This window comes from Lygodium microphyllum, chromosome 10 (assembly GCF_053477565.2).
Source record: "Lygodium microphyllum isolate KBCC chromosome 10, Lygodium_microphyllum_v1.1.10, whole genome shotgun sequence".
NCBI classification, from domain to species: Eukaryota; Viridiplantae; Streptophyta; class Polypodiopsida; order Schizaeales; family Lygodiaceae; genus Lygodium; species Lygodium microphyllum.
Genome location: NC_141144.1, coordinates 12,575,442 through 12,600,653, shown reverse-complemented (window position 1 = coordinate 12,600,653; position 25,212 = coordinate 12,575,442). Strand labels below are relative to the sequence as shown.

General features: G+C 42.3%; 1 protein-coding gene across 6 annotated transcripts in view; it reads right to left on the bottom strand.

Annotated features, from left to right (window-relative positions):
• Positions 1–25,212, bottom strand: part of LOC148029716 (uncharacterized) — a 69,206-nt gene that overhangs the window by 25,310 nt on the left and 18,684 nt on the right. For all 6 annotated transcript variants that reach the window (XM_087686025.1, XM_087686023.1, XM_087686027.1 and 3 more), the window contains 3 exons: positions 21,433–21,585; positions 21,049–21,144; positions 16,259–16,309 (listed from right to left, as the gene is read on the bottom strand). In XM_087686025.1, the coding sequence (XP_087542151.1) occupies positions 16,259–16,309; positions 21,049–21,144; positions 21,433–21,474 (189 nt within the window). In that variant the 5' untranslated portion in view covers positions 21,475–21,585. The remainder of the gene's footprint in view (positions 1–16,258; positions 16,310–21,048; positions 21,145–21,432; positions 21,586–25,212) is intronic.

Sequence of the window (25,212 nt, the reverse complement as noted above, 5' to 3'; positions counted from 1 at the left end):
CAGTTCGAAATGAGGAAGCAAGCTAAATACCATATTGTCGAGATAACGCTCGTGTATTATCCCTAAAAACCGCCCATGCTTCCATCCCTCTAGATAGGACCTTCGAGCTAAAAGAAGCTATCAATTGTTGCTGAACACCTTCCAAAATTTGATTTTGTTGCAAAAAAGATTGATTAAACCGAAGAGGCAAATGGGCAAGGAGAGCCTTGGAAGCATGAATAGGTCTGTGGCTCATTTCCACGACCAAAGGGTAATGATCTAACAAAACATGTTGTCTTTCCACCTGAATATCAATGACTGCAAGAAGAAAGGAATCACTTTGGCCGATGTAGATCATATCCAGTCTGGCCCAAGTATTTGGATGCTGAAAAGAACGATAAGTATATCCGGCTTGTGATAGATACATCCAGGACCACATGTCCTGTTTCAAAGATGCCACTGCAAGAGCATCCCAAGCCTGTCGCTCAGGACCATCCATAACCGAATGCGGAGAGATCACCTGATCTGCAGAAACACAGGCATTAAAATCACCCATAACAAAGCCTTGACGAGCCATAGCGAGGCACTATAGATCATCCCAAAGCTGATGACCATCCATAACCGAATGCGGAGAGGTCGCTTGATCTGCAAAAACACAGGCATTAAAATCATGCATAACAAAGCCTTGACGAGCCATGGCAAGGTAGTGCAGGTCATCCCAAACTTGACGACGTTCCCTTGCATTAGAAGGAGCATACACGCCTACAATCCACAAAACCTCTCCCTCATAACATATTTCCAAGATCACAAATCGGTCGCGGGTATCTTAAGAAACCAATGCTAGTTGCAGGGAGGATTTGATAGCCAACATAACTCCCGATTTATGCGGAGTGTGACAACTAAAAAAGACCGCATAATCCTTATACACAAAAGAAGATCCACCCAAAGAATGTTGTTTATGCTCCACAACACAAAAAACATCCCAATTTCCAGCTAGCATAACTTTCCATAGCCGATACTGCTTGCTCCCAAAGAAATATCTTTCACATTCCATAAAGAAATTTTCATGATCAATCACAAATGAGAAAAACTACTGAACCATCACTTTCCCTTTTGCTTTTACATCAATAGCCTTGGCAGCCTGAAATCTCTCCATTTCACTTCGGATAACATCTACAAGATCTACCCTCTGCAAACCTGCAATCGAAGCTCGGGAAGGAAACTGCAATTGCTGGGAACGGAAAACATCCTGAAGAGGCACAAGCCTTCCACGAGCATTGAATCGCAAAGCTGAATCAGAAGTCCTTTTATCTTCCACTACCGGAGCACGCAAAGATTGAGGTTTCATATAAAACCCCTTACCTCTACGTTGGAAGGTCTAAGTGATTGGGGGCGGCGAAGGATGGGCAAGATTCAAGCGAGAATCTTGCCTAGCATTATGACGAACCACAATGACCCAAGAATCCTCCCGAGGAGACAAATTCCGCCCAACCACAATCAAAGCGCGCTCCCCACCCACGTGAGGAACATCCTTCTTGCCTTCCTCATGACCTTGTTGGGGAAGCTGCTCTGGATCAGCTACTGGTTGCTGAATCATCTGCAAAGAGTGGTGGTCTTGCATTTCCATATCTTGATCCATAGGGCCTTGCACTACCTCCATATTTTTGTCGCATTCCGAGATGAAATGGCCCAACTGGCCACATCTGAAACAGTGTCCTGCAAAAGTACCCCATTTCAGCTCATACACCAATGTTTATAACCCTAGAACTTCAAAACGAATTTTTGTCGGGTGAGGTTTTCCTATATCCCATAGCATACATGCCCTGTTCCTATTGCAGGAAGCCAACCAAGGTTCCACTAAAACCTCACCAAGGGTTCTTAGTACCAGAGGGAGGAGTCTCCAAAGATGCGCAGGGAAATCTGCCACCTCTACCCAAATAGGGCATGCCTGTCTCAGCACCTCCTGAAACTCAGCCACGGGCCTCCAAGGGACCACATGAACTAGCTGCCAATCCCTAAACAAAGGAATGCGTTGCATAACAAGAGCTCGTACTTCTGCAAAACGAAAAAGAACCTCAAAGAACCCCTTCCGACCATCATAAATCTCTTCAACCAGGGGAACCTACATACGCCCTGAAGCATCATCTGAGCACTGTTCAAAACTAACAAGCATAGACTGCAGCCAAGCACGAATTCTAGAGAACAAAGGAGTCCTTCTAGTAAAATAAAATATGGCTGCCCTCTCATGGAAAGCAGCTATCTGTTGTAAGACCAGGTCGGTACCCATGACTGCAACTACTTGATCCCCATCCGGTAATGCGTTAGCTTTATCCTCATTACAATGGACATAATCCGACATAAGATGATTGGCAGTGGTCAACATGAACTGTACAGACCCATCAGGTTGTGGACACGAAGCACGAACCTCAGACTAAGGCAAATTCGGGCCTAAGGCCGGTTCTTCAACCTACATCCTACGACGTTTGCCCATCTCTTCACTATCCAGCAACAACGGCCTGAGTTCATCAGCCAACGAATCACCATTCGAGTCGGCCAAGTCTTTGTCATTCCCTTGCCCAATCTACTGATCGAGAAAGGCCATATCGATACCATTAGATTCTTGCCGATTTGCCATAGCAAAACCAGATTCTGATTCCAAAACTCTCTCTCTCTCTCTCTCTCTCTCTCTCTCTCTCTCTCTCTCTCTCTCTCTCTCTCTCTCTCTCTCTCTCTCTCTCTCTCTCTCTCTCTCTCTCTCTCTCTCTCTCTCTCTCTCTCTCACACACACATACACACATATCAGCTAGAGATTGAGATTGACAAATATAGATCCATCCCACCAGAGGAGCACATATGCCAGATATGCCGATTAGAGCCAGAGACAGAAGAGCATTATATCTGCCGCTGCCCAGCATATTAGAAGAGCATTATATCTGCCGCTGCCCAGCATATTATGAGGTCCGTGGTCGTTTCCATCATCTCTTTAGAGACAGATTTGGACCACTATCCAGAGTCATGGATTTTACCGATCAGTGATACCTTGGTCTCTTTCTTCTTGAGATACAACAGCTTCGTGACATGCGCCTTAGGAGTACAGCCGCTCCAGAACACCGAGGCCCTTCACAGAGGCAACTCACAGACTTCTTTGCAAAGGAGACTCAGAAGACTTCAATATAGTTATAGCCACAGTCCACACGAGAGCCTCTCTCACCGCCATACTCCACACACAAACAAGGAGTACTAATTGATCAAGCCATTCAACTTAGTCGATCCAGACCTCCTAGGCCTCGACACACAAACCAACGACACCTTCATAGTTGGATACAGGGGATTATTGCTCGAGCTAGAGCTAGGCATATCCACATGAGATTGTACCATTTGGAGCTCATTGTTACTAGATAGAGCTCTATGTTTTACACATAGCCATAGTTAGTTTCCGTTCTTATTTTGCTTTGTGCTACATATTTTGCCTAGACAGTTTGTGCCATCATACACATGATTGTAACTCATGGTCTCATAGGCCATTTTGGCCTTTTGTAGACGTTAATATATCATTTAATCTCTGTGTGTGTGTGTGTGTGTGTGTGTGTGTGTGTGTGTGTGTGTGTGTGCCTCAGCTCTGTGCGCTGACGCAAAGCAAGATTGCATAAGCGTTCAAACCTCGACAAAAGCAACGCGAAGGATTAAGTCACAATAGCCACTCTCTTTCTCTCTCTCTCTCTCTCTCTCTCTCTCTCTCTCTCTCTCTCTCTCTCTCTCTTTTTCGTAAAAGGTAATTGTATTAATTACGAAAAAAAGGTACAAGTTTACATGATTACAAGATACACGAGGGCCCTAGGCCAACGTGTGTAAAATCCCAGTACTAAGCCACGAAAAAGTTACACAAGTCATGGCAAAGACCCAGAGGAAATTGCCATATGCCAGGGAAGCAAGTCCTCCCGAGGGAGCAAGTCCGAGTGCCGAATGAGATCTATCTGCCAATGCAAGAGAAATTTAAGCCGGGCAATGTGTCTCGGTACATTAGAGGCCGAATCAAAAAGAAAGGCATTCCGTGTGGTCCAAATGTGTCAGCATCCCCAGTATTTGAAAAAGTGGAATAAGATCTTCATATGCAACTGTGGCGGTGTGGGGTATTTTGGGCGCACAAAAACCCAATCGAAAGGGGTTAGTGAGGACCCCACCACTGCGCGCCAAACTTGTGACAAGAGTGACCAGATATTCTTGGCGAGCGGACAAGAAATAAATCGATGTCGGGCCGATTCCACAGTAGTGGTACAGAAGAAACAATTGCCGTTCCAGATTCTACGCTTGGAAAGGGTCGAGGCAAGAGGAAGACCACCAATCATCACCCACCAAAGAAAGACCTTGCATTTGAAAGGTGTCTTATTCAACCAGCCCTCCATCAGAGTTGCCTTCCACCATGACTGAGATTTCCGCAATCCCCATACAGTATTAGCTTTCACACCCAGCCATTGATGATCTTTAATGAGAAGATGATACACCTGATTAGTAGAGGCCTTTTCCAGACTCAACCGGCCTACAAGGTCCCAGTCCTGCCAAGGACGATCCACAGCCAGGGCAGGAAAGGGTTGCCCGCGGGATCCTGAACAGTCTCCTGGCAGTACGAAACAATGCGAAGACATTATGAGTGGCAAGGGTGGCATCCGCAACTAAAGTCACACCCAAACGGGCCATGCGGTTAAATCTTGGTCTGAGCTCATGTTTGTCTTCCCATGAAAGTAATCTCGAGACTGCCAACAATTCCAGTTGTTGAAAGGAGTTAGTATGCAAGCGGTCCCCCACTGGATGCCAACGCGCCTTTTGGAGCACCACTTTCCAAGAGCCGACCAAATGTAGTAACAGAGAGGAGGAGGGACTGGAAAATCGAGAGTCTGCATTAAGGACATGCCACCAGGAGTACCGAAGTCGTGTATTACCATGCCGAAGCCCGTTGTCCTCAAGAAAATAACGGGCTATAATGGTCCACGGGTGATGATCCACACACATAGCGCGAAAAAGAGACCAACGAAGAGCCAGCATATGAGTTTCAGCATCCAAAATAGCTCCACCACCCAGGCGTTTGGGGGTACATGTATGTGACCATGAAATCCACGAAATACCTGCGTGCAATGAATCCTTCTTCCATAACACGAAACGAATGGGGCAAGTGAGAGCCTTCAAAGTAGTAGGAGTCCACGGCAACAATGGCAAGAAATATGTGAGCATTGGCAGCATAATTGTCTGAGCCACTTTGAGGCGGACATGGAATGGCCACGCTTGCAACTTCCAATACATAAACTTAGCTGCCAGTTTCTGTGAAATCCACTCCAGTAGTTCCTTTGGCCGAACATCAACCCCCCAATGGGTATCCAAGATGCCTGACAATGGAGCCACGGGAAACAACCTGACCCTGCCAGCCCAATGACTGTAAATCAGACTCCATGCAACTAAGAATGGCTGATTTGAAGGCATTGATGTGAAGACCAGAAGCATGACCAAAGAGCGTCTAAACATCTAATGCCTTGCGAATGTTGTCCTTGTCCGCACGCAAAATCATAAAGCTATCATCAGCCAGAGATTGGCTAATGAAGTGCTGTCCCAAAGGAAGAGACAATCCGGTCAGCTGAGCAGAAGCCGCCATTGAAGATAACATTGAAAGAACCGGGTGAGTCGCCAGTGCAAAGAAGAGAGGACTCAAAGGGCAACCCTACCGCACCGAGCGTGCAAGGACAAATGGCTCTATAACCCCACCATTGAGCATAACGCGTGAAGAAGCCGCAGCACTAATGGTGTAGATCAATCGGGACATCCAAGTACCAAAACCCATAGCAGACGTAAGTTCTACAATGAAAGACCAGTCTAAATAGTCAAAAGCCTTTTCCAGATCCAATTGAATCAATACCACTTCCTGACTGGAGTGCCTCGCATAGTCAATAGTCATTTGCACATTTAAGATATTATGCAGAATGTTGCGGCCCTTAATGAAACCATATTGAAGAGGATGCACAATAGCTGGAAGGTGCTTGTGAAGCCGATTCGCCAACACTTTGGAAAAGAATTTATACATCGAACCCATCAAAGAAATTGGTCTCCAGTGTTGCAACATCGACGGCGAAGGGACCTTTGGAAGCAGTTTGATAAGGTAGTCCAATGCAGCAATGGCAAGAAATAAGTGAGCATTGGCAACATAATTGTCTGAGCCACTTTGAGGCGAACATGGAAAGGCCAAGCTTGTGACTTCCGATATAGAAACTTAGCTGTCAGTTTCTGTTAAATCCACTCTAGTAGTTGCTTCGGCCAAACATCAACACCCAAAGGGTACCCAAGATGCCTGACAATGGAACCACGGGAAACAACCATTCCCTACCAGTCCAGTGACTGCAAATCTGACTCTGTGCAACTGAGAATGGCTGATTTCAAAGCATTGATATAAAGACCAGAAGCATGACCAAAGAGAGTCCAAACATCTAATGCTTTGCGAAGCTTATCCTTATCCGCACGCAAAATCATAAAGTTGTCATCAGCCAAGGATTGACTAATGAAGTGCTGTCCAAAAGGAAGAGACAATCCAGCCAACTGAGTAGAAGCTACCATATGAGATAACATCGAAAGAACTGGATGAGTCGCAAGGGCAAAAAAGAGAGAACTCAAAGGGCAACCCTGTCTCACAGAGCGTGCAAGGACAAAAGGCTCGGTAACACCACCATTCAGCATAACTTGCGAAGAAGCCGCAACACTAATGGTGTAGATCAAACGAGCCATCCGAGTACCAAAGTCCCTAGTAGACATAAGGTCTGCAATGAAAGACCAGTCTAAATAATCAAAAGCCTTTTCCAAGTCCAATTGAATCAATACCACCTCCTGATTAGAGTGCCTTGCATAGTCAATAACCAGTTGCACATTCAAGATATTATGCAAAATGTTTCGGCCCTTAATGAAACCATATTGAAGAGGATGTACAATGGCAGGAAGATGCTTATGGAGCCAATTCGCCATTACTTTGGAAAAAATTTTATACATCGAGCCCATCTCTCTCTCTCTCTCTCTCTCTCTCTCTCTCTCTCTCTCTCTCTCTCTCTCTCTCTCTCTCTCTCTCTCTCTCTCTCTCTCTCTCAACCTTCTCTCTCTCAAGCATACATGCCTCTTATTTGTATGATCATTCATGTATGATGTATCCACTCCTATGTATGTACTTGTAAGTTGTAGCACATGTTGCGCATGCGGTATATGCCATAGAGGTTTTGGCGTGTTACCCTCAAGTATTCATCTTATATACTCCAATAGCATTGCTATTTAGACTTTAAAGATCTGTTCTATCATCTATAGTTCAAAATAATGAAGTTAATTTTTTTTTCGTACTAATATCGTACCGCACCTTATAAAATCTTAAGCTACCATTTAGTACCGTATTTTATCGTACCGTACTTTTCGTACCTGACACCTATGGTCGCTGTAAAGAAAATTGCTCGCCCCAACCGGCAAAGCTGCTAAACAAATAACAAATTCACCCCAAGCTGAGGGACATGATATACATTGTCTAGCAAAGCCAGATCCGACCCTTGTCAGTGGCAAAACTGATGCAACCTTGAGCCTGAATCTTGACCGAGGAGTTCTTTCCTACACGGACCCGCCCGGCTGCAGGGACTCACGTATGAAAAATGTCCTCTATAGGAGTCATGTGATGTGTAGCTCCACTGTCCACAATCCAAACTGAAGCTGAAGTGCTCGGCTGTGACAAGTGGGCCTCTGCAGTAACCTCGTCAAGAGGCAACTCACAGATGTGGACGAGACTCATATCTGATGTCTCTATGGAGATAATATGGGCCTCTGCAGACCAGTCAGACAAGCCCTCTGGAGTTGAGAACATTGTCGACTGAGATGACTGTGCGGTGGCAGTGTGAGTCTGACCTTTAAACTACCCCTTGTCATCACTCTGCCTCCCTTGCTGGGGGTTACCCGACTGAGGGGCGGGGGTCTAAGACTTAGGTTTTGGTATTGTGCCTCGTGCCTTTTATCGACACTCGTCGTCAAAATGGCCAGCCTTTTGACAATGTTGACAATACCTATTCTTTTTAGGTATATTCTGCCACCCAGGTTTGAGTTGTGACTGGAAGTTTCCTTGAGAATCCCCACATTGATTTAGCTTTTGAGTTTGATTTTGATTTTGAGTGGAGTTTTGGTTTGGTTTACCCTTCCCTTGTTGCCCTTTCTGAGAATGAGCAAGAAGAGCCCCCTCTAAAGAGGAATTCATATGAAACTGATTGAACAACCGTGCGTAACGCAACAGCTGACACTCAAATTCATAGAATGTAGGCATGGTAGGCTTTGAAACTATTCCTTCCACAAAATTGAAGTATTTCTTGGGGAGTTTATTTAGGAACAATGTGACCTAATTATCAGAGGACTTGGGAGTTTCCGTAGTGGAGAATTCAGCGAGGAAATGCTGATACTCAGCCAACTTGACTTTCAATTCATCCCGGTCAGTGATTTTGAAAAGCTGAAGCTTTTGGTCAAGATTAATACGACGGGTCCTATCTCGAGCCGCATAGCGGTCAGTCAAGTGTGCCCATTGCTCTGACGCTAAGTCAAAATGCTGAAGCTGAGAATGAAACTCTGGCAATAACCCCTGCATCAGCTCGACAATAGCGGAGGCATTCCTAGCCTTCCATGAGCGGACGACCTCGTATGGAACAAATGTGGGATCGGGTTGGGATTCCAACCCCTGCACTAGATCCCATAGGTTTTGTGAATCAAGGACTTGTCTCATCAAATTCGACCAAGTAGTAAAGTTTGACCCGTTAAAACGAGTCTTATCATTAAATGCATTCTTGGCAGAAGATGAGCTAGAACCATGAGGTGTCAGGTGGGTGGAGTAAGATGATGGTGGGAAAGATGGTGAAGGTGAGAGTGTCTGATCAGAGTAAGAAGGAGGGGGAAGAGGTGGGTAGGCAGAAGTAGGTTGTGAGTGTTCAATGAGTGCCGATTGATGCGGAGGCACTGAAACATGAATGTTTCCATGAGGTGCCGGTGTAGGTGGAGGCATTGGGACACAGTAGCCTTGTCCAAAGTAAGGCCGGGACACAGCATTATGACCAGAAGGTCCACTAGGCAATGCCATAGAGGCAAACTGTGGAGACAACTGATCCACACTTCGCGAGAGACTGAGTGGGATATCCAGGCTGCAATGATCCCGAAAGTGTGTATGAGGTAGGTGGAACACCACCCGGCTAAGGTCAGGATGAGGTCCTAAAGGATGTGCCTATGTTTCCATAACCCCCCGGAATGATGTGTGATGCGACATGAGGTGTCTGAAATGAAAATGTAAATGGTATAAATGGAAGTGGTGAAGCAGCAGAAGAATGTGATGGGATGGATGGGTTTTGAAAGTGAGGTGTATGAGGTGCAGATTCTTTTTGTTAAAGACTGAAAATGAAACTGTAAAGATGATGATACACCATGTAATGAAGTGAAAGAAACACCAAATTCATTCTGATTATGTGAAGTAGACGGAAAAGAAGGAAGGAGAGAAGAAGAGTTACCTGGCTTTTTCTTATAATCCCCGCGACGTGTGTTAACATACAAGAATTGGTCCTCTAGAGGACCTTTTCCGTAGTCAACAAACTGGACTCTTTCTTCCACATGATCTCTACCAATGTATTGCAAAACAAAAGAGGTAAAAGAAGAAGGCACAAAAGATGAATCAAAAGTACCTTGCACCGGAGAGGACGGAAGAGTCTGAAAAAATGGAACATACTCTGGATCTTGCTCTCCAAGAGAGGGGCCCATTCCTAATGGAGGTCTCGACGGCCCTGCAACATCATCAGACTTACACGCAACATCTGAAGAGTGAAATCCATGCATACCTTCATTTAGAAGCTTTTCTTGAAGGGCAATCCTTCAGTCGAGCTCCTCAATCTTCTTTTGTCGATAGGCTATGATCAGTTTATATTTCTCAGAGGTCAGCTTGCCTATCTTCTCTTTCATGTACTCAAATGTCTCTCCCACCATGTCGGAACTTTGTGGAGCAAGTTGATCGGCCCACTCTCACTCGGTTCTCGGCATAGCCTGATCTAGAGACTGAATCGGTGTTGATGCATTCGAAGTCATTTAAACCTACTATTGTTCTTGCTTCTTGCGAAGAGCTTTCAAATCAAAAGGCCTAGGTTTCTCAGAGAGTACCAGACTCTCATACCATGTAAAGAAAAATACCCTAACACAGAAACATAAACAGAAACCATACGACAAAGCACAGATTGATAAAAAGAACACAGTTAGGGTTAGGGTTAGAGTAACTCAGAGACAATGAACACAGTGAATAAATGAAATGATATAACTACTAATAATACGATGCTCATGCAACAAACACACTATGCAGTGAATGAATACTGAACCTCGAACTCTTGTATCTCTAGGATCAGGGCAGGGATAATGAGCTGGAGAGTGTGTCGTACTCCGAACGGATCGCGAATCACAGTAAGGCAGCCTCCAGATGTCGAACACTAGCAAACGCAGCGGTGAGAAGCTGGATCTGATGCAGACAGCACAGTGAGGAGAGAGAAAGACTAAAAACGGAGCCTGCAGGAGAGAGAGAGACTAAAAACGCAGGCAGGACAGCCTGTAGGAGAGAGAAAGACTAAAAACGGAGCCTGCACGAGAGAGAAAACTATCAAGGCGGCAGCTGGAGCCTGCAAACGCAGCAATTTGCTAGCGTGGCAAGACTGTACGACAGCAGTGCAGATGAACAGCAGTTAGTCGCCAGGCAGAAATAGCAGCAATCAGCATGCGGAGGGCTGGAAACAGGCACCAGACTGTAGGGAACGATGATGGACAGCAAGGGCTGAGATGTCCTCCGTGACCGGGGTGTGGGTAGCAAGCTAGTAACACCTGAAACCTGCAAAAACGAGATTGTAAAAGAGTGGAGGGTTGGCTGCCAATTTATAGAAAATTAGGGTTCTAGATCCTCTCCCACTTAACTTTCTCGATCCGCTCCCCATTTTAGGGTTTTGGCTAAAATAAGCCTAAAATAAGCATGTTTTGGGGTTGTTTAAGTAGCTAAGTGCATTTCTTAGCACAACACTGCCAGACACATTTGGAGGTTGTTTGCTATGTCTCAAGATCCGCCAGAGTACGACACCTCATACTCTCTACCCCGGTCCTCAAGACACGGGAGTTCAAGGGTCAGTTTTCACCTTGCATAGTGTATTTACTGCATTCAACGTTGTAATTATTCATTCATTATTGAGTTTTATTATCTTCTATGCTCATTGTCTCTGTGGTAACCCTAACTCTAACTATGTTTCTTTATTAGTCTGTGCGTTTGTTGTATGATCGTTTTTGTATTTTGTAGATGAGCATTTCTTTACATGGTATCAGAGCACAAGTATGCCCTTTAGTTAGTTGAGCAGTATTGCATTGATCAAACACGGCCTGTGGCCATGCCTCTTCATCCCACTATGAAGCTTTCTAAGGATTCCTGGGGTGACCCTTCAATGAGCATACCTAAAGATCAATTGTAGGGAAACATCTTTGGTCGATTCATATAAGGTCAGACCTTGCATATTCTGTCCCATTACTTAGTCAATATTTCAATGCACCTAAAATGTCACATTGGATTGCTTGTATGCATCTATTGAAATTTGAGATATATTCGGTGTACTTTTTCTTATGGTCTGACATATGGTCATGGTTTTGCTTTTGCAAGGGTACACTGATTCGAACTAGACTAGAGATCTCAACACCTAGCGTTCTCACGGTGGCTACATCTAGAGTAACACGATTTTGGTTCATTCAGTGCTTCATAAACATTTATTATTTGTACATTGTATCATTATCCGCATACTCTGGATAGCTATGATTGTAAAAGGGCGCTTGGCAAATGAACAATTTCCCTATGAGGGCACCGTCCAAGTGGCAATGTTGCATAGCATTTTGCATGAGTATGATGATTTGCATTGCCTCTTGTATAGACCCATGCATCAGCATTCTATTCTTCTAAGCATGGATCTCTCCTTATTTATCCCTTTCCAGTCAAAGATGGTCAACTTTGGATCCATTCGCAACACCTCACATGGCAATCTCCTAGGGCAATCTTCCTTTGCTACCACCTATATTTCCACTTCACTACTGCATACCCTCTGTAACTTTCTTCATCCCTTTCCAATCAAAGATGGTCGACTCTGGATCCATTCGCAGCACCTCACATGGCAATGTCCTAGGGCAATCTTCCTTTGCTACCACCTATATTTCCACTTCATTGCATATCCTCCGTAACTTTCTTCATCACCAACACCTAGAAGTGGTTGAGATAGCTTGTCTCTTTTGTGGTGCCTTGGGTCTGACCATCCCTTTATTCTTCCCTAGCAGAATGAATATCTCAATAGGATGAAAACAACTTGAAAACCTACACTTAATGCTAAATCAAGACAAAGGTTACAAAGCCCTTTTTAAACTTTTTGATTTTAAGTCCATTGTGGTTCCATCTTCCTTTGTAGGTCCTAGAAAGCCATAGGGCAATTGATGAGCACCCTTTCTTTGATGCCTTAGTCTCTCTGGGTTGATCACTTGGCCCCCTTGGTAAGATAGCTATTGTCTCTATAGTCTTGATAGGTCATTGAGTAGCCATCGTGCACCATTAGCCCAATGCCTTGGTTGCTTTGGCGTAAGAGACCTTGGGGAAAAGAACAAGATGTGGGCTTAGACTAGTATAGTCCCTTTCTCATTTCACTTTTGGGGTTCAAAATGCATTAGATATTGATTAGCCACTTAAAATAGGCCCAAAATAAGCTTAATTAATCAATTCACAAAAACTTTTATTAAAAGACATGTGTTCCTAGTTGAGAGTGTCTATGTCCCATAACCCAAACCCTAATTTAGAAGGACCCAACCATTTATAAATAGACAGGCTGCCCACCAGTCAGCCTTACTGTCATTTTTCTGATTTGTAGGTGTCTGTCCACATCCCATTCGCAGAGGATATCTCAATCAGAGATGTCCATCATTGCTGTCTACCATCTAGTGCCCTGTCTTCTAGCCTTCAGGAATGTTTCCAGCCTGCCATCCACTATCTACCACCTAACAACTGCTGCACATTGCTGTCCAAGGTGCGTTTACTGTTTTCCAGCCATCTACTGCCGTCAAACAGCCTGATCTGCTGCTGCCCTGCAGGCTGCAAAACACAACAGATTGTACCGCCCTGATCTGCCACGCCATCCCTATTTTATCTATATTTTGCTGATCTGAACCTTTATTTGCACATATGACATTGATCCGGCCATCTCAGGCTGTGTTTGCTGCTGCTGTCACATTTGGAGGCTATTAGTTGTGTCTCGGGATCTGTCTAGGGATCTGTCAGAGTACGACACACTCTTCTGCACATACTCTTTGCCTGGTCCTCAAGATACAAGAGTTGAAGGTCAATTTTCACCTTGTATAGTGTGTTTGTTGCGTTGAGCATTGTAGTTATTCATTCAATATTCAATTTCTTTATCTTTTGTGTTCATTATCTCTATGCTAACCCAAACCCTAATTGTGTTTCTTTATCAATTTGTGTGTTTGTCCTATGCTTGTGTATGTATTTTGTAGACAAGCATTTCTTTACGAGGATGTGATAACCATGGGTCTGATGAATGATCCTCGTGGTATGAGATGAATGTTGAACATCCTAGGAGTTGTGGAGGATCTCATATATGGGCGTGTGAACCGTGCCCATACCATCATACAAGTTGAACTAAGTTCATATTCACTTTTTGCACAAGTCAAGTTATGAGATACAAGTCTATTCTAATGCAACTCCTAAGAAGCAAAGAGAGCTCAATTTGTTATGCCATCGAGCTCTCAAGTATCACATGCACCATCTATAGCTTCAACTAGTCACATATCATTTATTCCAAAGGCATCTGCACCAAGTGAATCTTGTGGCCATGCATCTATGGGTCCTGCAAGGTGACAATACACTCTTAAAGATGTTTGTGATCCGCATTGCTTTGACAATGAAAGGCATCTGGTAAAGCAAGGAACAAAGAATACCTCGCATACGTGGCAAAAGAATGGTGTACCACATTGTAGATCAAAGGAGTGACACATAAAAGGTCGATCCATAGCACTATTCAAGGCCAAAAATGCAATGAATTCTAAAAGCTTGGAGTTTTGGGAGGATGTCAAGTGCAATCATACCCTAGTACAACCAATATTGAATTTGTTGAGGCTTGTGGATCCAGGAAGACAACATGATTGGAACATTACACCATGAGGGCATAAGAAGGAAGTGAAATGGAATAGAAAAATGCTAGAATCAAGCATCCAAAGAAAAATAAAAGTCTTCAAATCTTCTACCAAAGAAGTAATGGACATACCTCTAGAACCAATTGGCTTCATAAGTTTCTTCGGAAATAAAAAAGTAAACAAACTTAATAGTATCAGTGGACTGGCAAGGTTTGGATTTTGCCAATCTTCTGCAAAGTGCAAAAGATACAAAGGAATGTTCATCAACAAGTTTTAACAAAAGGGAATATTAGGTTTGCACCTTAGTTTGATCTCTCAATCAAGAAGCACCCTACAACACATAGCTGGGTGTCCCTATGGGTGTTGTGAGCTTGAGAATTCGTTGTGCATCAACTTGATTGTTGTCCAGCTATTGTAAGCCAAGATAGATAGTCAAGTTGTGGACCAAGCACAACCACCAATTCACCTTCTGGTATAATGCAGAGATTGAAGGAATGTTCCATAACTCAGTATTACTTTTTCAGAGAAGAATTTTATTAATAAACTCCTCAAAAAATATTTCCCTCGGTAATACAAAATCCCTGAATGAGACTACAATGATACATCAAAGGATAATGGAATCTGACTCAAACAATTGTTAAACAGCCAATTCGTGCTCAGTTCCCACCATATTACAATATTAGCAGTGTCAAGAGTAGATGATGAATAAGAAACGACCATGGACCAGCAATGTGAACTTTGCCATGTCTAGAAGATTGCTAAGCTTGAGAGATGAATGCCCCATGAAAATGTAAGCTACATGTCAAATTCTCACATTGGGTCATCATGTAAAGTTCAAAAGGTCTGATAGCAGAGTCAAACAAGAGACTGAGAAGGCTTTGCCATTTTCTGCCAATCTTAGTTCGGGATTTCAAGATGAGAACTCTAAAATATCCAAGTTGAGATATGTGGGGAATTAAACTTGAGGAATCAGCCCGTGATTGGTGGTTAGGAATGAAGACTGCTGGCAAGACACAAAGATTTGAAAATTTTCTTAAATAAATTTACGTCACAGACTTTTCCCTTCGGAGTTTGAGAAAAAGTCATCATGGGATAGCATAATCTTAAAAGGGATACTAGCTCTATAAAGTTTATATTCAAGATTTTAGAAAGGCAGCCCTTTACATGATGCCTTCCAAGGAGATCTCTGGAAATAAGCATCTTGACCATATCACTGCAAGATTGGATCTGTTGATTGAAAAACATATAGACTCGTACACACAGGCTAAATCACACCATGTAATCAATTCAGCCTCTATTCCTAAAGCTTTGCACACTAAGGGAACTCTGAGAAAGATGGATTTCAATGATTGGAAGATTGCACAGAAAGCAAACCAAAAGCAGGGCACAAAAGCCTAAGGGGTGTGACAATGAAAAAAAGGAAGTTGAGAAAGAGGCGGAATAAAAAAGATGCTTCGGCTGTGCTGACAAGGGAGATACGCATACTGAATGCACAAGTCCACTTCAAGAGTTAGACAAAGAGACAGATGACAAGTGCCTATGGCTGTTTGTACTCCAAAGAGAATCTAGCACATCATCAACTGCTGCAAGTAGGGGAAAAGTCAAAGAAAAATGCAATTTACTTGTTTGGAACAAGCATTTCCATAATCATCTGTCTTTGTCTAGTTCACTCATCAGTTGTATATTGCATCCAATTATTTGGGCCCAAAAATGAGTGCTGATGTTGCTTTTAAGTAAATATAGACTGATGCAAGACAACTTACATGAAATCAACATTTAAAGCGTACATGGATAATGTGGAGTCTTAGGTTGTACCTTTGAAGCCACATTAAATGCTATTGGGAAAGCCTTGGCACTATGATTGCAGACTAATTTTGATTATCAGCTCAAAATACTCCACTTCACTCACCAAATAAAGCCTTAACATGACATACAGATGAAAATGCAAGATTCATGCACACAAACCTTAAGTTTGAGTACAATAGACAGAGTGTTGACTGACTTGTCCTACATCAAAACAGATAAAGAAATTATTTAATTGGAGTGAAACCATACACACCAGTTTTGTGCCATCTTCCAGCTGCATTATTGGGTTTATTGTGTCGAGTCCCTGAACATACACATTATCAAACATTTAGTCTTTGAAATGTTAAGGGCTGCAAATTGCAATCCAATGCTAAGACTAACGTTTTTTAGAAGTGGTGAGTTTAGAGTCAGTAAAATTGTTCCTTGCAGAGAATGCCAATCAAAAGGTGAACATTCTTGAATTTTTTAACCAATGGTAAATGGTTCTGAATAACCGAGGTCGCATGTCTAACAAGGCAATTTTAGAGTTGGTAAATCATTTCCCGTCTTCACTCCTATGCTTATAAGGATGTAGCACCCCAGGTTTCCTCCGTGGATAGAGTGCTCCCATGAAGAAGACCCTTCAGATATACAGCCCCACTCAATAATTGAACATCCTTAAATTACTTAACCAGCTGTTCAGAGTAATGATGATGCAATATCACTCAGCCCCTTACATAACATGGGAGAATATCCAAGGATAATGAATAAATTTTTAGCATGACTTCAAGCCTATGTACAACTCACATCCAAGCAAAGTTTGTAGCCAACTCTTCTGCATAATTATGGTACCAAGTCACTCACCACCTTACATAACATGGGTGAATATCCTAGGACAATATGTGTTAACATGATCTCAAGCTTATGTACAACTCAGATCAGGAACCCAGCAGGAAAGTAGGCTGTAGCAGTGTAGACAGCCTAGAATGCTGTAAACACAGATCTGGCTGGCTGTAGGATAATATTAGCAGTCTCCAAAAGTGTGGATATGCCAGAAAAGAAAATGCAGATGTAGACAGCTCAAGAAGACCGGCTGCAAAGTTGCCAAGGGTTTTTGGAGCAAGAGGTATGAAACCTGTTTCATAGGTTTCATAAAAGTTTCCTAAAACAATAGAAACGAGTTTCATACAAGATGGAAGAAAACTATCATGAGACTTTATCCTATGACTCATATAATGTAATTTATAATAATTCATGATCCTATACAATGCAACTGGAAATTCAACATAGCATTACATGTACATGAAACATGGTCCATTATCTTTGACAATATTAGCTTTAATTATAGAAGAAGCCATCAATATATGCATGTATCATAGCCAAAAACTCAAGAAAAAATCTTGCAATGAATAGCAATGTCCATGCTAGTGTGCCAAATGAATCCGTCACAAATGTCAATTACAAAAGTTCAAGAACATTCTTTAGGGTTGTCTAAGTTTGCAAACGCATGAAATCTAGAAGATGAGGTGTTGCCTGGAGCAAGGAGACTACCGTCGACATGGAGCCTCTAAATCTCCAACGCATGGATAAAGGCTGGTACCTGGAGTAGAAAGACTGTCGAAGAAGCCTCCAATTTTGAGAACACATGCTTGATGAGCATGATGCCAATGGAGCAATTGACGCATATGCAAGGCCAACTTGGAAGTGCCAATCCAATGCTTTTTTGGTAGAAAAGTATGCATGCTAATGTAGGTCACCCAAAGTACTTTGGTGGTGATTCGGTGCTTCAAGCAATGGCTGGTAATGCTTCAGCCCTGGGGATAGAAGGACAAAATGAATTTGGTATGCAGCCACCTATGCATAGAATGCAAGGCCCAATGTATCTAGATATGGCAAGTGGAATGCAAAATCCCATGTATCATAATTGCAGTCAATGTACCATTTTTGTCAACAATGTGATAGCTTGAAGGATCCATGTGGTCCAAAGGGACAAAGGCCTAGAACCTAGTAGAGGTTTCAAGGCAAACGAAGTTCGAGGTAAAGTTTCTATGTTACTTGGTAAAATTTCAAGATTGTTTCACCTAGGAATGGATGCAAATGGATGGAGGATGACCTAGCACATCATTCCCACTGTTGTGCTTTACCTTGATGAGTTTCGATTGCAGCTCACAATGGATCAAGCTCATTTAGGTTCAACAAAGCAAGAGGATCTAGAGTATTACATGATGCTCAAAGGGAAGGTTCCACCTCCACTCTGTTGGTGATGGACAACTCAATTATGCAATGGACCTCCGATGTATTTGGTTTGTATCCAGGATATTGTATGTTGACAATATTTCTACCATTGGGATCACTATTCAATGTACTACCCATATGAGTTGGTATGCAGATGTGTACAACCTGCACCTCGCCTTGAAACTATACATTTACAAGGCTACAGGCATATATGCAGTGCATGAAATGTACATTTAGATGTGATGTATATTTGCAAGGCATGTATAGGAATGCAATGTACATTGCTATGAGGGAATGTTTATGTTCCGTTTATCCATTATTTCGCCTTGGTGGCTAGAACAATGTTGGGTTTTGGCATGTGGATGCACCCCTTATGGTTTTGACAATAGTTAAGATTCATCCATGTGGATTGTAACTGGTTTGACTAGTTGATATTTCAGCCATGCAGAGGTCGTGAGCATGGTTCAACTAATACATCTATGAATTTTGAAATAATAGAAAAGATAGAGAACAATGAACACAATCAAACCCTAATCTATCTTATCAAGGCAAAAATCTAACCTCACCTTGCTTTCTTACCATGAGAAAAACTACGGATCTAGAGAAAGAAAGAGTAATTAATGTCTCTAAAAGGCCAATGTGGCCTATGAGACCAAAGCAATATATACAATGATGGTGTGTTTCTCATCTGAAACGAGAAAAGATCAAAAACATGCCTACAAGGCTGAAAAGTGAAATAGTGTCCTATAAAAAGAAAATATGTCAATGATCTAAAAGTAAAAGTAAAATAAGAAAACTCTCCATCAATGAGATGTATGTCCTTTAAGGAGATGTATCTCTTGCATGGCTAAAGCGTCTCGGCAATAGTCTCCTGTGGCGCTCAATGATGGCTCTAATTTGTATGTGGTGTGAATGTCTAGGCCTTTGTCCGGGTGGATGTGGGCACCTAGACCGGTTGGGTACCATTGCTCTATCCAAAGGGACACCTATAAAAGATGAGGTTCAATGATGATATACACCTGTAGCCTGTGTGGCAATAGTAGTGGTATGTGCCATACTCGGTCGTGGAGCAAAGAAAAAGTCAGTGACCACTCTCTATCTATGTCAGCCGAGCTGTGTGGGCCTCCTACTCTGTAGAATAGTTGCAATATGCCTCTAGAGCTCCAAGAGGAAGGAACCCAAACATCTCTAATCCTCAAACTATATGATTCGTCTCAAGGGTCCAGAACCCTCTCAAAACAAATAGTGGTATCTGCCTCGTATGTCATAATATACCGTGCATCAGCACATGTAGTGTTCCTCTATCTCTGGCTCTCTCTCACATAGTGGCATAGGCATTCCTCTGTCTGTATGGCCTCCCATCTGCCTATCTTAATCCTCAAGTGGTAGAATGAAGTGCAAATCTGACCAATAACTGTGCACAATCCATGAGGCAGCTATGTCTCCATGTAACTGGGTCGAGTGATGAAACCATCCTCAAATACTTGAAGGGAGTGGTTCTGGTACTGTGCCACCCTCGTGCCATGGGGGAGGGGGATTGGATCCAAGTCTTCTCCGTATCTAACCTTAGACAAATTAAGACTAAGGAGGATTCCAAATATACCAAACAACCAATGTAAGTACTATAAGAGCTCTACAACATGGAGAAGTTGAGGCATAAAGAAACTTGGCAAACAACATTTTATTGCATTGAACTTTGACCCATGTACATCAATATAGCTTTTCAGGCCATTCTCAATGCTCCTCTTGGCTTATAGCTCTGCATCCTTTGTTCACACACACTCTCTTCTATACCCTTCATTTTCAACAAAAACAGCATATGTTTTTGTTGTTTTGAGTCTGTTACATTGTAGTCAGCTCCCTATACACTGATTCACAGTCCGAGACATAAGTATGACACGCTAACTCTAGTTGATTCACAACGTCATCAATGACTCCCCCAGCACACCTCAACCTGCTTCACAGAGTGACATACACTGATGCATAAATTTGGATTATAAATAAAGTAGTTATGATTGGGCTACGTAGATGGAAAGTATCCATTGATGCACTCATTTTCTATATTTGAATGCCTCAGTCCCAACATCCTAGTTATGTAGCAATACTGGACATGATGTAGACACTGGGCAACTTTGTTGCATTCATTCAAGCCATCTCAGTTCGCATGTGACCAGTTTTATCTTAAGCATAAAGACCCACCAATGGGCAGATGGATGGGCCAATGCTATAGCGAGGAACTCCTTGCTCAAATGGAGTACCATGGACTAGATGCATACTACCAACATTACAAGCCACGGTAAAGCGTATCCTTTATATAATGAATCTTGTCCAAATCCATGCCAGCTACAAAGCATCACACATGAAGTATGTTTCATGCTACAAAAGTGGCTTTTGAATACATCTCTCTCTGCTACATATTTACCTAGCACGATGGAGTGCTTGCTGCTGCACTATCTAATGTCTCTATTAGATCTCACCCACCACAGCACCTCATACTTACCCAACCCAGGTTTTGTTTCCAGAATTTTGAGAAAAAGGTTTCAAGCCTTAAAATTTACAAAACTTGAGCCATGAAAACTGGACACATATTTGTAATTTGATTCCGAAATCCCTCCAAAATTGTAATTTTTAGATTTTAACATCTGTTATCAAAATCATTTTCATGAACACTGTCATCAACTTTAAAATGAGTTGTATATGGTAGAATAGCTCAAGATTCGTAATGGAGTCTGCATCAATCGAATTAATTATTTCAAGTCACAAGCAAAGTCATAATGATGCTAAATCCTATTACAGCCACTATTTTAAAGCCCAAACACTAGCACTTACAGTAAGAGAAAACTGACTATGACATGTTGGGACAACCCCATCTTCAAACTCAATGAGAATATATTCTTTTTCCTCCTCCATTATGCTTACACCACCCTACAAAGAATAACAGAGTGTCACACTTAAGTATCTGCTGAAGCATTTGAACCAGATGTACTATGTAGAACTAAACCCCTAACCTCAACTCAAATTACATCTCAACTCAGCATATCTTAGTATTTCCAAATCTGCAGAAGATTCGACACATAGTTTCCAAGTTTCACCCAATTGATACAACACACTAAATCCCAAGGTTTTAACATTGGTGCATCCTTCAAGGTTTACTACTTCAGAGGGACAAACAATTCATTGAGCAAGGTGAGATAGAGATACATAAGTTCAGACCTGAAACTCTTCTATCTTGGCATCCAAATCTTGACCTAACATTTAGTCTCAAGTCTCTGTTTTCCTCAAGTCACTTCACTTCTAGATGGTCCAAGATTTGAATTTCATTTGATCTACCATCAAGTTAGATCATATACAAGGCATCTCCATGACCTGTCATGCAATAGAGAAGGTTTTTCAGATTCATTTTCCTTAGTAATATCTGCAATTTCTAGTTGCATTCTACATTAGCAACCCATGAACAGGACATGAAGAACAACAAAGACAATCAAGCATAACATTCATCAACTTGGGATTAATAATAGGCCCAATATTCAGATCAAATCTGAAATTCCAGAGCTCACTTTTGCCCAATCATGATAAGTGGGGAACCCCATATACATTAGGCTAAACATATTTTATGCTGTAAGGGTAACATAACATAAATACTCCGTAGAGCCAGAACACTCCCAAAGCCTATGAATCAATTTCGGAACTTAAACCTTGAAATGTAGGATAGAACCTTAAGATTGAAGACTGCAATTTAGTGAATCTCCAATTTGTGCACTATCAGTAAGACTCCTTACACTATGATCAATAGACACTATTAAGCTCAGCTCTCTTTCCAATTTGAACCTGCATTTTATTCGAGAAATCATACTCCAATAGTTGTGAAAGATAAAACTAAATATGGGAGCCATAGGAGATAAGGCATTCAAAATTGATATTCAAATCCAACCATGAGAACATCTGTGTTCAAATAAGATTTGCTCTCAGAGATAGACCTACAATTTTACTATAGATGCCACAACTTAAAAACTTCTTGCAAAATAGACTTCTACAGCTCTTCTTTCCAGCTCTGGATTTCTGAACTCTATCTCTGAATATCTAGTCCTCTATTCACTGTCTATTACAGCAAGACTGACTTCCTTCTCAAATAACCTTAGCTTCTCACCCACGACAAAAACCCATTTGATTACATCAACAAATCCATACCTCCATTTGCAAAATGAGTGCTACATACAAAGCCATGCTACCCACAACTCATGATCAAGAGGAGGTCCCCGATGTTTTCCATGTTTGCAGAAGTGATACCTAAAGCGAAATTGAATCACACAGCCTAATAGAAAACTCTCCAACATAACCTAGAATTAAATATTGAGGGTAGACAGTCCAAATAGAGTTTTAATCAGCTAGTTCACCTTCAAGAATGTATCTATCTCATACTGACACCAAATGCAAGACTTTACTATATATTAAGAACACTTAAAAATCCTAAAACATGATTGAACATCTCTATAGCACTTGATTTAAAATATTGCACAATATTAAACAGCTAGATACATGATAACCCCCAGTTCCTACACAACACTCGGCTACGGCCAACACTTTCAGGCCCAAACAAAGCATATTTACATTTTCCCATCAACTTGCTCACACTCAATGATATGCTCTTGGTCTAGGAAATTCATTCACCATGATTAGTCACTCCCATAGTTTGAGCAAACATTCACTGAGAAATCCAAACATAACGTAACAAAATGTATATGGTCTCCATGCTTTTGAAAGCCTGTCAACCAAGACAGCCCTGCAGAAAACTCCTCATAACATTTGAATTGTAGCTCAGATCACCAAGGTTTCTAAAGGAAAAATATAGCTCCATTTCCAACCTACAACTCTCCAAAGGAGATCAAAACCAAATTCTCAAAGTAGGTGCCCCAAAAAGCTATGCATTCCCTACAATACAGATTTCTGCATCCAATCTGCTCCTACTGTTGACTTTCTCAAGAATGTATCTCCCACATACTTGCTTGGATGGCTACCAAACTTCACAAGGCTCTTCCTTAGTTTATAAACCATACTTAGGAGATGTCAAACATTAGCAATGCTCTAAATAATACCAGATTTCAGTCGACAAAGGCTGTCCAAAACTGTCATACATGTGTTGGGTGGAGGAGTTCACAAATGGAGAGTAGCAGCTAAGGTGGATGGAACTCTAAAACCGACCTTCCTTCTTGGAAAGGGTGGTAGATGACCTTATTTTCCACAAATTACAGCAAGCAATAAATACACAACTCTGAAAATGCAAACTTTTCCACTCCATGTTGGACAGCCAACAGCAGATTGGCCCCAAGAATGGCACATGAACCCATGTATGGCAGCACTCGCATGATCCTAGGGGACAAAGTGGCATGTATGGTAAAGCATCTACACCCCCTGGTGCTTTTGGGGTTCAAGAAATAAGTGCTGGTCAAGCAAAGGCTTCTTATAGTGCTGGTCATGATGTGAATACAGCAAATGCACCCTTTTTGCAACAGCCAATGTATGATAACTTGACTCCCAAAGGAGTAGCAAAGGACTATGATGAGGGTGGAAAAAAAGTGGTGAGCTTTGAGGCCTTCAATGGAGCTCAGGATAGGCTGAAATCTTTGACTTTTATTCCGGTAATTTTTTCATCTTGTATTACTAGAATGTTGAAGTACACTAAGAAGTGGGCTTATCTCCAATCTCCAATACAATTGCTGTCAAGCATGACTAGCACTTTATAAAATCAATTTGCCCCTTGATTGAACAATCTAGGCACAATTGGTTCTGCAATCTCTTGCATGCAAGCCACAATAAATTGAAAATGGATGATTGTCAAAATATGACTATTGTAAAAGTAAACCGGAGAGACATTAGGGTTTGCACACAGAAACAAAAAGTGTGTATAGAAAATATTAAGAGAGAATAGAAACTCAAAAAACATAGAAGAAGATGATGATGAATGATGCTAAGTGAATCAAGCTGATACAGCAGAGTCGAAGCTTTGAAGAGAACTGCACTATCCTATCTAAATCAAGCCCCAGCACCTATAGGGAATCCACATAGTGAAGGAAGCGAAACACAATCCTCCAATAGTAGGATATCAAAGGTAAATACTGAAGGGTGAAGGAAAGGATGGCTAGCTATAGAGGGAGAGACGCGCACTCCTTAGGAGCTGTCAAAGATGAAGGATATGCTGAAATCTCTCTGAGATGAAGGCTGCTATCAAGGATACTACTCGGCAGCCAGCTGCTGTAAACAAGTTGAATCTACTGCAAACAAAGCCTGATGATGACGCCAAGCGAGGAGGGCTAACGCCAGATGATGTAGGCTGCAAGACACCAACTGGAGATGGATGTAGAAGCCACAAACCATAACGTACTCCTCAAGGGGTGGAACAACAATGGAGAGGATGGAGAAAGGAGACACGAATATGGAAGAGACTAATAGGGTGTCAAAAGGAATGAATGTGTAGGATCATGAATGAGGGAAGTCTATGCCGTATTTATAGCCACAGACTTTCTAGAGTGGCTCATTATATTACTTCAAAATAAACCTTGAATACAAGAAAGTGCTCATGCTCAACAAACTAGCTGGAGCTAATGAAGAGTCACAGATATATCATATGTACAAGCCTCTCATGGCAGTCTAGGGGGATGGGGGCAATAAGCCATGGAGGGGGGGTGTATAGCTATCTGGGGCTGCCTGCCTGCATCACGAAAAATAGGTCCTAGCTGCCCCAACTGCACATGACATGACAACGGAGCTCCTGACAAACCCTTGACTCGCCCTGCACCTGATCCCATCGGCTGCGGAGGGAGTGGATAATGGAGGTTCAGAGCTCTGCTAAGATCACCTCTGGTATCCCCTCATCCTGCTACCCTCTGTCAAGAGCCAGACGCCCCCCCTCCTACACGGTGAAGGTCCCACGTGGAACGCCGCCCACTCTACCTGCCACCTGTAGGGGAATACCTACTAGTGAAAACCTAGCGGCCC